Source organism: Podarcis muralis, chromosome 1 (genome assembly GCF_964188315.1).
Source record: "Podarcis muralis chromosome 1, rPodMur119.hap1.1, whole genome shotgun sequence".
NCBI classification, from domain to species: Eukaryota; Metazoa; Chordata; class Lepidosauria; order Squamata; family Lacertidae; genus Podarcis; species Podarcis muralis.
The window spans coordinates 62,090,859-62,108,855 of NC_135655.1; the positions used below are offsets into that span (position 1 = coordinate 62,090,859).

The 17,997-nt window shown below is 45.0% G+C and overlaps 1 protein-coding gene across 1 annotated transcript in view; it reads right to left on the bottom strand.

Moving 5' to 3' along the window:
- SLC5A12 (solute carrier family 5 member 12) overlaps positions 1-17,771 on the bottom strand; it is a 28,531-nt gene extending 10,760 nt beyond the window's left edge. The window contains exons 1-9 of the mRNA XM_077929720.1: positions 17,130-17,771; positions 14,787-14,852; positions 11,881-11,932; positions 11,186-11,253; positions 10,015-10,169; positions 9,008-9,148; positions 8,199-8,328; positions 7,431-7,519; positions 6,252-6,364 (exon numbers count right to left, since the gene is read on the bottom strand). Of these exons, the coding sequence (XP_077785846.1) occupies positions 6,252-6,364; positions 7,431-7,519; positions 8,199-8,328; positions 9,008-9,148; positions 10,015-10,169; positions 11,186-11,253; positions 11,881-11,932; positions 14,787-14,852; positions 17,130-17,486 (1,171 nt within the window). The 5' untranslated portion in view covers positions 17,487-17,771. The remainder of the gene's footprint in view (positions 1-6,251; positions 6,365-7,430; positions 7,520-8,198; positions 8,329-9,007; positions 9,149-10,014; positions 10,170-11,185; positions 11,254-11,880; positions 11,933-14,786; positions 14,853-17,129) is intronic.
- Positions 17,772-17,997: the final 226 nt, after the last annotated feature.

Sequence of the window (17,997 nt, forward strand, 5' to 3'; positions counted from 1 at the left end):
TCCTGGTCCGTCAGTCAAGTTGGTCTGTGTAACAAAATCTGAGCTAGATGGGCCAGTGGTCTGACTTGGTAATAATAATAATAATAATAAATTTTATTTATTATGCTATGTTCTTAACACTTCACTCCAAAATAATAAAAATAGTTTGCATGGTTACTGGTACAGCAACTTCTCAGGGAATATGACTCCAAAACTATTATCAATAAAAATCAACTCAAGGGCAATAGAGGTTAAATGGCCAAATATACTGTCAGGGAACTGACATCGGAGCAGAGGAGAGAGGGCGGGCTTCCCGACTCTGCAGGAGAAGGAACTAGTAAGGGTAGAGAGAGAACGTTATCTGGGGAAGAATGTCCAGGGGACACCAGGAAGGAGGAAGAGAGGGAAAGCATCTTGGAGGAGAGGCTCCGAGACTCTGGCACTGAAGGCAGTGAAGAGAGTGGAGGGCCGCCCCTGGGCACGCCCACTCTGCGCAGAAGGGTTTCGCGCAGAGAGGGGAGGCGGAGAGTAACTGTCAAGGAGCTTCTATGCTGGAGGAAATTTAGAAAACGCCCACTCACGGATTCGTCGAGCGACTGAGCAGCAGCAGCACCCAAGCTGCTCAGTCAGGGAAGACACACCACAATCCTAAGCAGTTTGGAACAGCTAGAAGGTTACACACAAGCAACCCCTATTCCCGTGACAGCAATCCGTGAGTCCTTTACGTTGCTTGTGTGCTAGAGCACTGGGAAACAGTCATGAGTCAAACAGAAGGAGCAGGCGCCGGAGAGGGAGCCAGAGGCGGGCAGAGTCTTGAGGAGAGAAATCGAGACCTGGAGCAGCAACTGGCACTACTAGCAGCGCGGCTGGATGAGAGGAGGACACATGACGCCCAGGGAAAGATCACCCCCATCGCAAGAAAGGTACCGGGACTAGTGCAGAAGTTTGGGGGCAACCCCAGAGACTATAACGCTTTTAAGACTGAAGTGCAGTATGCGTTGGATCTGCAGTACCATGATTTTACCGACGATGGGGGGAGAGTTGCTTTCGTGGTGGGGCACCTGGAGGGGCGAGCCAGGGATTGGGTCCGCCCCTTGATGGCAGCGGAGAATGCTGCCTTGAAGGACCTGAGAAAGTTCTTTTCCGCGATGGACCACATGTTCTCGAGTGATGTGGAACTGAGTGTGACGCGCAAAGAACTGATGGGGTGCAAACAAGGAAACCAGTCAGTGAGAGAGTACTGGTCGAGATTTGCTATGTTGATCCATAAACTTGGGTGGGATTTGAGTTCGGAACCGATTCAAATGCTTTTTGAGGAGGGGCTATCCCCTTGGGTGAGAGACGAACTTTCCCGCTCGCCCCGCCCGCAATCGATGGATCAGCTGACCAAGTTGGCGCTCGCTGTGGGAGTTAGACAAGAGACGCGCGCTTTGGAAAGGCGGGAAGGGAGGCCAGAGCGTTGGCAGGAGAACCGGATTCCAGACATGCCAACGTCAGCAGTGCCGCCCGAGGAGCCAATGGAGATCGGAGTGAGCGCGCGCGGGCTTTCAAACTCCAGCGAGGTACGCAAGAAGGAGGGGAAAAACAGCAAGAGGTGTTTCCTCTGCCAGCAGCCGGGACATTTTGCCAGAGCATGCCCTCAGAAGAAGGCGTGGCAAGGAATGGTGGGGGCAGTGGGGAGTGAGGAGGAGAAGAAGGAGGAGCCGGGAAACGGCAAGGCTTGGCTGCAGGAAGGAGGGCACAGCAGCCAGGCGAGCAATCAGTAGAAGTGCCCAAACCAGAACCCCCCCGAGCAGCCATTGCAATAGAGGTGGTACTAGAACTCCCAAACGGACACCCCATCAAGGTGAAGGCGCTGCTGGATTCAGGCAGCTCGTGCAACTTCTTTAGCAAGGACTTTGCGCTAGAGCACCAGCTCCAGGTGGTGCCTTTGGAACATCCACTGCAAGTAACCACGATAGATGGGAGAGAACTTTTGGGAGGGGAAGTAACCCACCAAACCCCTCCCATGAAAATGACAGTTTCCAGACACACTGAAACCATTGCCTTTCACGTAGCCACCCTAGCAGGACCACCCATCATACTGGGAATGAGTTGGTTGGCATTACACGACCCAGTAGTAGGGTGGCACCAGAGGACAGTCACGTTTGGATCAGCTCACTGCGTAGAGCACTGCCACGGAGGGGAAACCTCGAGGATGGCAGTAGCCAGGGTGGCAGGAATGGCGGTGGGAGAAAAGGGGAGAGTACCACCTCAGTATGCAGACCTGGAAGAAGTCTTCAGCGAGAGAGAGGCGGATAGACTCCCCCCTCACCGGCCCTTTGACTGTCAGATAAATCTACTCCCAGGGGCACAGTTACCAGTGGGTAAGCTGTACGCCATGTCTGATAGGGAGATGCAGGAGTTGAGAAAGTTCATTGACAAGAATCTGAAGAGGGGTTTTATACGTGAATCAAGGGCGGTGGGGGGCAGTCCAGTGTTCTTTGTGGACAAAAGAGACTCCAAAGAACTACACTTGGTCGTAGATTTCAGGTCCGTGAACAGGGTGTCGGAGCCTGTGACCTTCCCCATGCCCAGGATTGATGACATTTTGGCCAGGGTGAGGGAGGGGAAGATCTTTACTAAGCTGGACCTTCGGGGGGCGTACAACTTGATAAGGATGAGGGAGGGGGATGAATGGAAAACCACCATGTTCACCCCTCTGGGAGCCTTTGAGTACTTAGTTATGCCCTTCGGACTCCAATCAGGCTCATCGACATTTCAAAGTTTTATGCACCACGTGTTGGGGTCATTGCTCTACAAGAATTGTGTAGCCTTCCTGGACGACGTCCTAATCTATTCAGAGAACGAAGAGCAACATGTAAAAGACGTCAGGGAAGTACTGAAGAGACTGCAGGAGCACCAGCTGTGGGTCAAACTGGAGAAGTGCCAATTCCACGTGCGAGAGGTGGAGTTCCTTGGCTATCGGCTGTCAGACAAGGGCTTGGCGATGGACCCGGGCAAGGTGCAAGCAGTGCTAGAATGGAAGCCTCCCAAGAACAGGAAGGACGTGCAGAGGTTCTTGGGGTTTGCAAATTTCTACAGGAAGTTCATCAAGAACTTTGCACATCTAACGGCACCCATAACGGATTGCCTCAGCAGTAAGAAGAAGTTCGAATGGACGGAAGAGGCCCAGCGTTCCTTTGAAAGGCTCAAGAGGGCTTTTGCGTCGGAAGAGCAGCTCTTACATGTGGATCTGCGGAAGCCAATGAGGCTTGAGACGGACGCGTCAGACAGAGCGGTGGGGGGAATATTGCTCCAGCAGGCACATGGGGAGTGGAAACCGTGTGCCTTCTTCTCAAGAAAGCTTAACAAGTCAGAGCAAAACTACACAGTTTACGATCGAGAACTGCTGGCTATTCACGAAGCGTTTCGACGGTGGCGACATTTTCTCATAGGGGCGCAGCACAAGGTCCAGGTGTGTACTGACCACAAGAACCTGGAGTATTGGAGAACGGCCAGAGTGCTCAACCAACGACAGGTGTGGTGGGCTCAAGAGTTCTCCAAGTTTAATTTTGAGATTAGGTACGTGCCCGGGAAGGAAAATGTCAGAGCAGACGCCCTCTCCCGCAAGCCTGAATATGAAGAGGGGGAGGGAGGACAAGTAGCACGACATGTCATTCCAGAGGAAAATTGGGTTTGTGGGGGAGTGTTCGTAGGGAGGCAAGAGCTAGCCGGGTTGACGAGGGATGATCAATATGCACAAACCAAGATGCGAGAGATTGGGACCCCTGGGGAAACTCAAGGGGAGTTTGAAGTCAAGGACGGAGCATTGTACTATAGGGGGGCCTTGTACATACCTGAGGGGGAATTGAGAAGCAGAATACTCAAACAGATGCATGACAATCCCACGGCGGGAGATTTTGGACAACATAAAACCATGTTACGGGTGACCAGGGAATTTTGGTGGCCACAGGTGAGGGAGGATGTGAAGCAGTATGTACGAGGGTGCCAGGTTTGCCAGAGAGCGAAGGGGGAGAGGTCGGCTCCTGCGGGGTTACTGGAACCATTACCTACACCAGGGAGACCATGGGAGGTGGTATCAATTGACTTTATGACTGATTTACCCAAGGCCAGGGGAAAGACGGCAGTAATGGTGGTTGTTGATTTGATGACAAAGATGTGCCATTTTATCGCGTGTTCGCATGCGGTGACTGCAGAAGAAACGGCCAAATTGTTTGTAGAGCATGTTTTCAGGTTGCATGGCGCCCCCTTGAGGATTTTATCTGACAGAGGCCGGCAGTTCACGTCACGCTTCTGGAGAAAGCTTATGAGTCTGCTGGACGTGGAGGTGGTGTTCTCTACGGCCAGGCATCCGCAGACTAATGGACAGGCAGAGAGAGCGAACAGCGTGCTGCAACAATATCTACGATGCTACGTCCACGAGAGAGAGAAGGACTGGGTGGACAAATTAGCGTTGGCTGAGTTTGCATACAATAACGCAGAACATGTGTCCACAGGGATGAGCCCGTTTATGGCAAATTACGGGTGTCATCCCAGGGCTTTTCCAGGGGAAGGGGAGGGAAGTTGGAGTGTTCCCGCCGCGGAGCAGTTTGTGGAAGAAATGGCGGCTTTACACCAACAGCTTAAGTTAAACCTGGAGAGAGCCAAGGAAGTGTATAAGAGGCAGGCCGATCGGCACCGCAGGCGGGAGAAAGCATAAGGGTGGGGGACCAGGTGTGGTTGTCCACCAAAGGGTTACCGTTCAAGGGAGGATGCAAGAAACTACGGCCAAAGAGGCTGGGACCGTTCGAAGTAACTCAGCAAGTCAATCCGGTGACCTTTAGGCTCAAATTGCCATATCACATGAAACTGCACCAGGTGTTTCACAGGTCCTTACTTTCACCATTCAGGGAAGGGAGGGAATGTCTGGGCCAGCAAAATAGAACACCCTTACAGCCACAGATGGAGGAAAGAGAACTCAGTGGACATGCAGCTGAGATTCTCGATTCCAGGTGGAAAGGAGGGAGGGTGGAGTATTTGGTGGCATGGGAGGGGGAAACAACTGAGGAAAATGCATGGGTACCAGCAGAAGAAATGAGGGATGAGTACCTGCAGGAGGAGTTTCATAGGAGGTACCCGAGAAAGCCCCAACCACCAGAGAGATTCTGGAGGGAGCAATTTGGAACCACCGATGAGGAGGAAGAGTTTGAGGGTTTTCCTGTCTCCGACGAGGAAGGGGGGGGGGTTGGACCGAAGAAGAATCGGAGTGGGAGGATTGGGAAGAGGAGAGAGAGAGCAGCAAGTGGAGAAGGGTGTTTGAACCGTCAGAGGGAGAAGAGAGTTCTTTCCGAGGGTTCCCTGAATCTCCATCAGAGGGAAGGTCGGGGGGAGGGGAGGGCCCTGGGAGGGAGGTGGATGTCAGGGAACTGACATCGGAGCAGAGGAGAGAGGGCGGGCTTCCCGACTCTGCAGGAGAAGGAACTAGTAAGGGTAGAGAGAGAACGTCATCTGGGGAAGAATGTCCAGGGGACACCAGGAAGGAGGAAGAGAGGGAAAGCATCTTGGAGGAGAGGCTCCGAGACTCTGGCACTGAAGGCAGTGAAGAGAGTGGAGGGCCGCCCCTGGGCACGCCCACTCTGCGCAGAAGGGTTTCGCGCAGAGAGGGAAGGCGGAGAGTAACTGTCAAGGAGCTTCTATGCTGGAGGAAATTTAGAAAACGCCCACTCACGGATTCGTCGAGCGACTGAGCAGCAGCAGCACCCAAGCTGCTCAGTCAGGGAAGACACACCACAATCCTAAGCAGTTTGGAACAGCTAGAAGGTTACACACAAGCAACCCCTATTCCCGTGACATATACATTAAGTGATGGCATCATATTTTGCATATCCATGGGCTGTAAACCCCATTCCAGTATCATGCATCATGCAATAACAATCATGTGAGATGGAAAGTGGGAACCTGTTTATTGGCCCTCTCCCACTGATGCTCCACTCCCACCTTCCATACATTGGGGAGGTCTGTGGAGGGGAGCCTGTTCTGTGCCCATATGCTCCCTAGCACTTAATGCCTGAACAGGGCTACAATATACAAGGAAACTGATCAGACAGGCAAAATAACAGTCACCTTAATGGTAATATTAAGGAGTTCAAAAAGAATGCAAGATTTGTAATATATTAGAATCATGCAAATGACCTGTTAATTTTAGTAAGAGGAGCGCTTTGCCCAATAGATCTAGTAGCATATTTGTGGCCTTACAGTTCAGAAGAATCAAATCCATTTACTGTACCTACATAAGCCTTTGCTGACCCAAGTGCTCGTACGTTCAGAGAGGTTTGGTAAGCAGTGCTTGACAAAATCTTCAAATGTGACAGTTGCCAGAGCATTTATACTTGCAGCCACAGTGCTGTGAAAGTGAAAACACACATTGTGAGGACTTTGGCTGCATCACAACCACAAAAGAACATAAGAAGAGCCTGCCAATGGCCTCTCCAGTCCAATTTCCTGTTTTCACAGTGGCCAATCAGATGCCTATGTGAAGCCTGAAAGCAGGACCTGAGCACAACAGCACTCTTCCCTCTTGTGATTCTGCCATTCAGAGGCACACTGCCTCAGACGATGAACATATAACATGGATATTGTGGTTAGTAGCTACTGATGGCCTCGTTGAATTTCTCTAACCCTCTTTCAAAGCCATCCAAGTTGATGGCCATCACTACTTCCTGTGGGAGCAAATTTTGTCTGTGTGAGAGGAGAACTTAATATGCAGGTTGCGATTTTACATCACCTCTGCTTGAAAGCCTTTTTAGTGGTATGATAAGATGTCGTTCTACATGAAACAGAATGGGGAGCAGCAACACAATCACTTCACCATGATTCCCCCCCCACACACACACCTAAAAATAAAAAAAAAATGAACACAGAGAGCACAAGGTTAACTACGCCAATCTACCCCCACCTTCCCTGACAGCCTATTCAGACAGGTACCTTTTGTCTCCAGCTCTTGTCTGATTTTTACTCTTCACAAACACCTGACTGATACAGTATCTTCCACCAGAAATAGACAGGGAAGTAAGAGTGACATATTTTCCCATTACCAGCTTAACTTTTGTGACGCTCATCTATGTTTCCTGACACCGGAGGTTCTTTTAACATGAAAATCACTGTTTGATAGTTTGGTACCTAAGAGATCATATTGTGGTTTGCTGATAGGATGAGGAAAAAATATGTGGAAATCTGCTTGCCAGAGCACATGACAAGCTCCGTGCTGGATTGCATATGAAAAGACAAAGCACTGCAGCATTTCATTGCAGGGACGGAGTTGGCAGAGTGAGAGAAATGATGCGGCAGATTCAAGAGCAGCAGCCCCACCAACACTAAACCCCTGTGTGATGCTCTGCTTGGTTTGTCTCCATTAAAACTGAATGCAGCAGACAAAATGTGAGTAGAGGCAACCCAGTTAAAACACAGACCTTAATGTTCCACTGAAGGCACATGCAACAAATAATCCTGGTAGTCCAGGGGTTGTGGAAAAGATGATCATAACAAAATACGGCATTAGCTGGATGCAGAAAAGAAAGGAAGGAAAGAAGGTTAGGAAAGTTTATTCACTCCTCTATGGCACAAAAAGCTGTTCTGTGGGGACCCTACAAAGTAGAGTCGGTCAATGTTGATTGTTATTTAATGGTTGTCCCCCCCCCCCATGTTTATAGTGGTTCTTGTTTTTATCTATATTATTATTTATTAAATTTCTAGAACGCCCTTCATCTGAAAATCACAGGGTGGTTTGCCATATTAAATATAATGTGAGGTGAGGTGATGCTTAACCAATCCAAAATATCTTTTCAGTGAGGCAATATAACGTGGTACAAAGCATTTGATATACAAATAACAGTGAAAAACCTTACATTACAATGTTTTTAAGCAGAGGGAGCATTGCAGGAGGTTGGACTAGATGACCCTCGGGTTCCCTTCCAACTCTGCAATTCTATAATTCTATTATTCTATCCCATTTTCGGCATCACCCCTCCTAAGAGCCTTCCTGGCATGATGTGTATCTGCCCTCATTTGGTGAGAGAACCACCAAGCCTGACCCTCTAGCAACATTTAGAAGTGCAGTTTTAGAAGTGCAGCAAAGGGTGAATTTCAGTAAGGGAACAACAAGATTCAGATGTGTATTCTTGGATACATCCAATATAAAAATGTCACATTGTGTTTACGTATCTGATTGGTTGCTGTACCTGATCAGGTGCTGAAATAAAACCAGCCGTCCAAGGATCACAGGTCTGGAAATGGGAATACATCACCAATCCTGAAAGGACTGCACATGTCAGGATGACCCACAGCCCCAGTAAATTTAGATAAAGTGCACTGAAGAGAGAAAAAGAGAAAGGGGTTATATGTCTTAAAAAACAAGTCATTCCTGTTTGCTACCTAAAAGAAAGAAAGAAGAAGATGTGTCCAAAAGCTATGAGTGCCCCTTTTTCAAAGATAGTGGCAGTCATGTTGGCTGTATGTACATGAGTGGTGTACACTGGTAATTAATAGAAAATATATAAATTCCAGTCTGGTTTCTAACCCAATTTGGGGACAAAAAGAGCTTTGGTCTCCTTGGTGGATGACTTGTGCTAGAAAATGGATGAAGAGAGTGAAACCCTCTTGTTTTTCCTGGACCTCTCAGTGGCTTTTGTTAACATTGGCCAGGGCATGCTTTTGAATGACTGACTGGGCTGCACTTAGGAGACACCCGTGATACAGAGGGCCCAGTGCTTCCTGGGAAATGGGTCACAGTGAGTGGTATTGAGAGACTTCTGTTCTATCCCATGGCCTTTAGACTATAGGATGCCTCAAGGTTCCATTCTGTTAACAACAATAAAGATCCCTTGGCCATCTTGTACAGTAAATAAGATGAGTGCACCCCCTCCACCTTCATACGTTTTCTTAGAAATTCACAGAAATAGTTGTGCATGCTTCCCCGCATAAATGGGCAGTTGCCTGTATGTCTCTTTAGTTATGTTCCAGTTTGGAACTAAATTTAATGCCTACTTACGCCTTGGCATGCTTTTCGGTTTTGCAGGAAATGCATCTTTGCATTGTGGACTGATTGACTCCATAGATTCCTAACCAGGTAAACGTCCCTCCTATGGCAATTGTCCAAAAGGTATGTCTTCTCAGGGGATCAACATCAAAGCTACATAAATGAGACACAATGGTGATAACTCATTTAGCCTCCACATGTCACACCTTAAGTTAGTTTAGGATGCTGCAATCCTGGAGAGAGTTTGAATACTTAGATCCCTTTTACTTAAACTGGGTTGAAAAAGCATCACTATATCTAGGAATACAGCAGCGAGGTCTCTGTAAATCCACATGCACAATCCCTTCCCAGCAGTGAGGTCTCTGTAAATCCACATGCACAATCCCTTCCTTGTTTATTATTATTTGAGGGTGGGACTTAAAATATGAATTGACTCAACATTCAAACATTCAAATTATTAATGGAAAATGAAACAGACAATGAGCTGGATTCTGACTTAAGGCAGTATCCAATTATCATGTCTCACGGATGTAAGGATTTCTGCTTGTGAAATGGGATTTTCCCCCATTTCTCTGTATGCACCCTGTGCTCTCTCCAAAACTCCGGGGGGGGGGGGGGAGAGCTCTCAGGACACATTTGGGGGGGGGAGAAGGGGAAGTCTTGTTGTGCAAGTGGAAATCCTTGTCCTGAAGTTTTAATGATTTAAATATGAGTTTTAGTGCGGCTGCCCCTGTTCTATGGACCAGCATTCCTTTCAAGATATGACAGGACCACACTATCTGCAGTTTCCAGAAATGATTGAATGCCATCAGTTCATTTTTTGTTATGTTCTGTGCTATTATAAACTTTTTAAAGCTGTTTGTACTCCACAACACTCCTCAGTACCTTTCAGTATCCAGTCTGCCCATATACAGTAGACAATGATAGACCCATCCTTGCTGGCCACTTTTAACAATACTGTTATTGACAAAGGAACAAACACGTCCATAGATCTGAGTATGAGAACCCATTCTGCTTACTCAAATATAGTGAGGCGTGAGCCATTCTGGGCATCTTCCCAAATGTTTGTGAGGCCCCCATTCGTAATAGTTCCTTGAACCAATACTGTTACGAACCCAATCACCATAACAATCAGTTGAAAGGCATCTGTCCAGACGACCGCTTTTAATCCTCCCTAAGACAAAGAGAGAGAAACTATATGTACTTTGTGTTTATTACAGGAAGAAGCCCAATCAAAGTTCAGATCTTAGCAAGATCTTGTCATGCTGAAAACCGATTTAGTGCAGAAACTGAGAGAGGAAAGAATGCAATTTGTGCAGTACTGAATTCTCAAGAGGCTCTGCTATTTGCTGCAAAAGTTACCATTTCAGAAAGGTTTAAAAAATGTGTCTTTGTGATTTTCATACCTTTTCATAACATTCTGTTCAGCTAGTCAACTAGCATGACACACCAGTTCAAGTCTGTACAGAAATAAGTCCTATTTTGTTCCATCAGACTTACTCCAAGGTAAGGGCTCTAGAGAATTGCTACCTATGTGCAACTGCGTAAGACAGGGGTGCATAACCTGTGGTCTGCTAGATGTTTTTGAGCTGCAATTCCCATCATCCTTGGTCATGCCAGCTATGGCTGAAGGAGTCCAAAAACATCTGAAAGGCCACTCATGTCCTCTTCCCCCAGCATAAGGGTATATGAAAGAATCACCTCCTTTGTATTAGCAACAGCACAATTTTATTCTTATTGACTCAGAAAGATGTGCCACTGTGTTCAGTGAAGCTTAATCCCAGGAAATTGTGAATAGGATTCCATCCTCTGATTATGGGAGAATGCGTATTACTCAATAATAACAATACCAATAATTTTATTATTTGTACCCCACCCATCCAACTGGGTTACCCCAGCCACTCTGGGTGGCTTCCAACATATATAAAACATTAAGTCTTCCCTATACAAGGATTGTAGGCTATATTGAAATTTATCACTTACTTGTTTATCTGAACCAAAAGACTTCGTCCATTCCCTGATAATTTCATGGAGAATTTTGAAACAAATTATGATGAGAAATTAAAAGTTCTCCTTTACTGCGCACAAAAGCACAGGATCATTTTTTTCTCACTAACATAAATATGAATCCAAATTATAAAATCCTTGTTACATAAGCTTTTTGAGTTGAACTGTATGTCAAGTACATACCAGGGTACAGTAGAAGGTGCAAACAATTCCTGTTGCAAATACTGAGCCCCAAAGATTAAATCCAGTCACTGCAAAACCAAAGGAAATAAAATTAGGCAAGGTTCATCTAGGGACACGATGAAATCTAAAATGTATTATTTTAGATAATAAAGAAAGACACAGCTTTTATTTATCTGTTTCCATTACTCCTTTTACATCCTTTATAAGAGAAGATCAATTTTATTGTTTCTCTGAATGATGCATACTATTTGCAGAGAATTCCTTACTCTGGTGAACAGACCAAATCTGGTTTAGAAGCTAAATGATGGAGTGTCAGACTGCCTAAGTCTATAGCCTTTCGAGGGACATCAGTTTGTCCTTGTTCACATTACACATGACATTAAGACAGAAGGGTGCAAAGAGAGAAAGTATCAAAGTACATGACATGGTGTTAGATCATTATGCTAAACTGGGACCTTTGCCAAGACCTTGAGTAGCACGTTCGGCGCACATCTCCTCCAGTTACTTTTTAGCAAAAGGAAAACCTAGCAAATAAATAACATGATCCTGCATAGAAAAAGGGTGAGAGCTGCCAATGGGAAGGTAACAGGAGCAGACATAGATCTTTTCAGAGCATTTGGTGTTCACATTTCTGCTTTACAGTTCTTGCATTGTGACAATTGGCAAAGCTCTAGCATGCTGGCCTGGACACTCACCTTGATTGAGAGCCAGGGCTGGAGCATACACGACTACTCCAGTGTAAAGAATCTGCAAAGGATCAGAAAGAATATGAAAAGGGCAAACTGAAACTTGGCTAAACCAGTTCTAAATAGACAACTGTCCATAGAAAAGAGCCAAGACTAATAGATAAGCAAAACAAAGGGCACAGGGATTCTTCACTGCACCAGTTTCTGTGGTTCCATTCATATAAATATATTCACTTCGGCCAACACTGATGCACACACACAAAGGGGAGCATGTATTCATGCATGCATGCGAATACAGAGATAAGTTATTTAACACAACTTCTCTCACTCTTTTTTATCATCTCAGTTCGTCACATTTCCCAAATTTATATGACTATCTCCAGTTGAGTTGCTTGCAGTGCCAGTGATCTAAATTTGCTTCCACCTGAGCAAATAGCTATTCTGAATATTTACAGCAGTCTGAACTGCAGTGGTTGAGCAGTGACTAAAGTGTCAAATGAGTCCCCAGGAGTTTGGGGCTCAAAATCAACTATGAAACTCATCTGGGCCAGTGACCCATCACTCAGTCTCGCCCACTTCCATAAAGTTGCTCTGAGGGTGAAAGGTGGGAGAGGACCATGCACGCTGAGCTCCTTGCAGGAAAGGTGGGATAAAAAATTAAGTAAATATTGATCATAATAGCACTTAAAAGGATTCAGAGGGATTTGGAAGAAAAGGTCTTGTGGCTCCTTAAAGACTAACTAAGACTGCATTCCTAGCCCACTTACTTGGGAGTAAGGCCCATTGAAAAAAATGGAATTGCTTCTGAGTAGACATGGTTAGGCTTGCACTTCAGTTGACCACCTCAGGGAGGTTTATACATATACAATTATTAAAACTATAAAACACAATAACCCATTAAAACCAGCATTGAATGCAGACCAAGGCAACAACAGAAAGTGGCCTCTCATTACAAATGGGCAACACTGATCAACTGTCCTCAACTGCCTTTGTGGAGAGAGATGTCTTTAGCTAGGGTCAAAAACCATACCATGTAGATGCCAGCCATTTTTCTGGTGTGAGAGAGTCCTATAATCAGAATGCCAATTTGGGAAACATTTGGCCATTACTCCTGGCAACATTCATTGCAAGTTGCTTTTAACTTAAACCTTCAGAGTATATGTCTTTAAAGAAACATACCTAGGCATACAAAACCACATTTCATTTTGTAGTATCAGCCATATGAAATAGTATTAAATGCATGAGCAGATGGGGTGGGGGCTGGGGCAGTCCTCACTTGACCTTCCAAAATCTGCTGCTTACTGGACAGGAGAAGGGGGAAGGACAAGGTGGCAGGCAGATCATCATGGTTCAAGGACACCAGTGGATCAAATCCTGCCAATGCATTTCCACTGCACAGACCTCTCTACCATCTTGCCCCCCTGCCTTCTGATAAATGGCAAATTCACTATCAGTGCAAATTTGGTGCTTCTGCCAATGTATCTGCACAGCAGCAACCTCCTTGCCACCTCCCCCTTTCCCCCTGTTAAGAAGCAGCGACTTGGCTGTCAAGTGAGCTCCATTATCCCACTGTGCCATCTGCTACTGATTAAATGATACACATATCCAACCTAAGTGTTGTTCAGAGTATACTCATTGAAATCAGTGGACTTCAGTGAGTCTAGTCTGCATTGGGTATCACCCATAGTGTCACACCAGGTAAGTTAGCACCTCACCCTGAACTGGATTTGATAGTTCTGTAGAATTCTCCAAACAATCACCTAAACGTTTTGTAAGGTGAGCAGTTCATCTAAGTCTCAATGCATTGCTGGTGCTATCTAGTTGCATGGAATGCATTTGGAAGGTGGAATTGTGTTGGGGGAAAAGAGAGATCCCTGAATAGACATCTGTATCTGGTTATCCACTAAGTAAAGTCAATTAAGCTTTACACTTGCTTTGCAAACTACCTTAGACATCAACAGAGTCCTCCTTCTATGCTGGCAATTTGTGACCCATGTGATTTGTGAAGATTACTCTTGGATTCCTTCCAGGAAGTGGCTATTATTGCAATATTAGGGAACATTCTTAGAAGCTGCCATGCAATTCTAAGGAGAAAAGGGAAGGATGTTCTCTTTATAGCACACAATGTGCAAATAATGCCAGATGTTCCCTGCTGTGCTGAAGCAAGCCATACTATTTCTCCTCAGGATGAATCTTAAAACAAATAAAAAGTCATTAGTCTGTCAGGCTCCTGGCATTGAACTTGCATGAAGCACGGTCTGCTTTTGGACATGAGTGTAGTCTTTGACAACAGTGGAATATTCCACATTCTGGGCAGAAACTCTGAGAGATCTGCCAGAAATTTCCATATAAAATACACTGTGTCCCTGGGAAGAAGGAGCCAGTGGTTCTTTCCTGGCTTGAGGCAGGAAGTTCACTGTTCCCTTGCTCCTGACATGCAGCTGGAAAGCTAATGCATCTAAAATACTTTGAGCACCCCAAAGGTGCTACATAAGTGCAAAGTAGGATGATCTTGCTGATCAGTTTCCATCAGTTGATTCCAGTAGGCCCACTCTCTGATTTAGAAAAAGGAAATCTTCTTGCTGTATGCAGAATTCCATGGCAACCCGAGGACAAGGAAGAGTTAGACTCAAATGATGCTTTCTACTAAAAAGAAAACCATTAAACCCCCAGAGAAATAATACTGATCATTTCCAAATAGTAACCTAGGGTCCAGAATTGCAAGAACATCCCATCTTCATCTAAGATAGAGACACTCTCCATGCACATATGATCATTCTCGGTCACATCCTGTGTCAGCTGTTTCAAAGACAAAAATGGGAAGATGGGCAAAAAAGAGCCACACATACCGGATCATCTCCACACTATTTAGAAACCATGACATACACCACTCATTGAAATGTAAAATGTCTTACCGTTTGCACTATATAAATCATGGTTGCAGCCATGCGAACGGGCTTGTTAAACCTTAACTCCAAGTACTATGAGAAATGATGAATAGATTAAATGCAACATGTATTAAATCATATTTGATATTACTCAATAAACAAAATCATATATGAAACAGTACACATATACAAAACGGTGTAATGCATATTTCAATTATGTCAAAGTGTGTTCATTAATTTGAATGGATGTGGACTGCTTTCTTTAAAAAAATCTCTAATGGTGTCTTAAGTGATTTAATGTCCAAATCAACGCAACCAAAGTAGATGTGATATGGGATATGCATGATTAACAGCCCTACATACCAGCTTTAAAGATCAGGGAGACGGTGTTTAGCCTATTTATTATTTATTTTCTTTCACCAATCTAAATTCCACAAGAGAGGGAGAATGCATTGCTATTAGCTTTGTAGAATTAAAAAAAGACAGGTATCAATGTTGTATGTGCCTTTTATCTGATGAGCACATAAGAACATGGGGAAAGAGAGGCTTTTCTCCCTCTCTTTATATTAAAACGTGACGTGAGACAGACAAAGAAAGCACATCTTGGCAGAGCATAGTTAAGTTTTGGAATTTGCTCGCACAATATGTCATACTGGCCACCACCTTAGACAGCTTTAGAAGTAGATTAAGTGAATTCATGGAGGATAAGGGCCATCAGCATCTACTTGTGACAATGGTAATATTGCACCAGCATCAGAGACGGTGTGCTTCTTAATATCTACTGCTGGAAACCAGAGGAGAAGAGAGGGCTGTTCTTCTCAGGTTCTGCTGGTGAGCTTCCCATTGGCTTCTGGTTGGCACTCTGAGAACAGGATGCTAGACTAGATTGGTCTTCAGCCTCATCCAATAGGACTTTACTTATGTTCTTATGGATATCCCACGTCACATCTAGTTTGGCTTTACAGCAATTCTGTACCTACATATTTAAACTGTCTTTACCCCATGGGCCGCCCATCATGTTGCACCACCTGAGGCAAAACAGGTAGCTATCACCTTCCCCCCAAAGTCTTGCTTATCAGAGTTGTGCATGAGTTCTTGCTGGAACCTGGGAACCACCGCTGCAGTCACTTCTCCTTGCTTCTCTTGTGGGAGGCAGGTGGGTGCTGCCTGCTGTGGTGCCTGAGAAGTGAGGAGAAGTGCCATGTCTTCTCACTTTTCCAGCAGCAGCAACAGGGGCAGGCAGAGCACTGTAGTGACACTGCCTGAGGTGGCTGCCTCAGTCTACCTCAGCCAGCCTTGCTACACCCTATATCAAGGATTTGATACTACATATCCATATTTAAGTATGGATACAAGCTGTCAGCTATATCACAACACTCAGCTACAGAAATGGTACACTTTGTAGATCTATCTATCTCTTTATTCCAAACAACTGAACCGATATAATGTTCATAATACAGGAAGTATCAAAAATAGCTGTTCTGAAAGAGAATCATTATTGATCTGATATCCAGGCAAGGCCTATTTGTGTACATTTTTTATTTTTTAAAAAATCTTGCGAATAGCCATATCTCATTCTTTCCAGGTTTATAAAGCCGTTTCTTTAACGTGCCATATCTTAAGATATTCATTCACTGAAGGATATTCCTTATTCTTTCATTCTGCTGTTTTATAGATTCTCACAACCCATAATAAAATTGCCACAACAAACCCTTAATAACCTTTATCAATAAAAAAAGGGTTTTCCATCAGAACTAGAAGCCCATTTAAATTTACCTAAAGCACATACCCATTTATTGTCATTACAGTGGTACCTCGGGTTACATACGCTTCAGGTTACATACGCTTCAGGTTACAGACTCCGCAAACTCAGAAATAGTACCTTGGGTTAAGAACTTTGCTTCAGGATGAGAACAGAAATCGTGCTGCAGCGGGCGCGGCAGCAGGAGGAGGCCCCATTAACTAAAGTGGTGCTTCAGATTAAGAACAGTTTCAGGTTAAGAACAGACCTCCAGAACGAATTAAGTTCTTAACCCGAGGTACCACTGTACTGATTTTGACATACCGCATTAATCTAGACCAGCCACTGCAAATCTGATACCCTCCTGACAACTCCCACCAACCCCAGACAGAATGGCCAATGGTCCGAGATGATGAGTGTTGCAATCCAGCAACATCTGGAGCATAGCAGATTGGAGGCATCTGATGTAGACAGGTTGACACCCTCCATGCTGAGCTTGGCAGGCAATGCAATTTAGGATTAGAATGTTTAAAGAATCAGTATTGATGTTGTCACAATGCCTTCAGATTTCCAAATATAATGTCAAGATCCGTATCTTGACAGAAACAACTTTTGTGAAAAGCGCTTACCTCATAAGTGCTTGTGATGCCAGATCTGTAGAACACAGGTAGGAAAAGTTCTGAAGTACAAATGATGACAAACATATATGCGAGGAAGAACAGAATGAAGGAAGCCCCATGCCGATACACCTCAGCTGGCGTTCCCAGCACAGTCACTGCTGACATGAAACTAGCAGTGAGTGACAGAGCTACTGGTCCACAAGTCATCTGCCTGCCGCCGACTAAGAAGTCACTGGAAGTGGTTTTTTTCCTCTCTGTGATTGCAAAAAAGACTCCTATGCCAGAAGAAATGAGAAAGAGTGCTGCAAAGACCACATAATCCCAGGCGACAAAATTGTTGACCTTCGGAGGGATGAAGGAGGCCATGGTGCTAATGTGTGGAGCTCTAGTCAAATCTATTTGTCCCTTTGTTCAATTAAGAGACTGAGCCTCCAAACGAGACAAGAAATGCCATCTCCATGATATTTTATATTCTTAAAAGCAAGAGTACAATCCAGGATGCAGCAGAAACTTCAGATTTGGTTCACTCGAGAGTCGCAGAGATTTATTGTACAGACAGGATTAAAGGGACTAACTGATACTTTCCGTGCAATTATTACCTGTCTTGTCAAAGAAATGTTCAAAGCTCTGTGAAATAACGGTTTGAAAGGAGGAATTCCAGCATTCACACCCTTTTTATCTGACAAGCTTTTTTATTTCGGGTTAAACATTACTCAAACAGACTGACTAACATCCAGATTGGTCAGCATTTCATGTAATAAATTAGGCGGCCATCAAACAGTATGTTGAAATTGCTCTATGTGAGCGTTGTAAGATTTGTGACAATGTGAGAGCACTCACTGAGTTTAAGACACAGAGATAGATGAATCTGGATTTG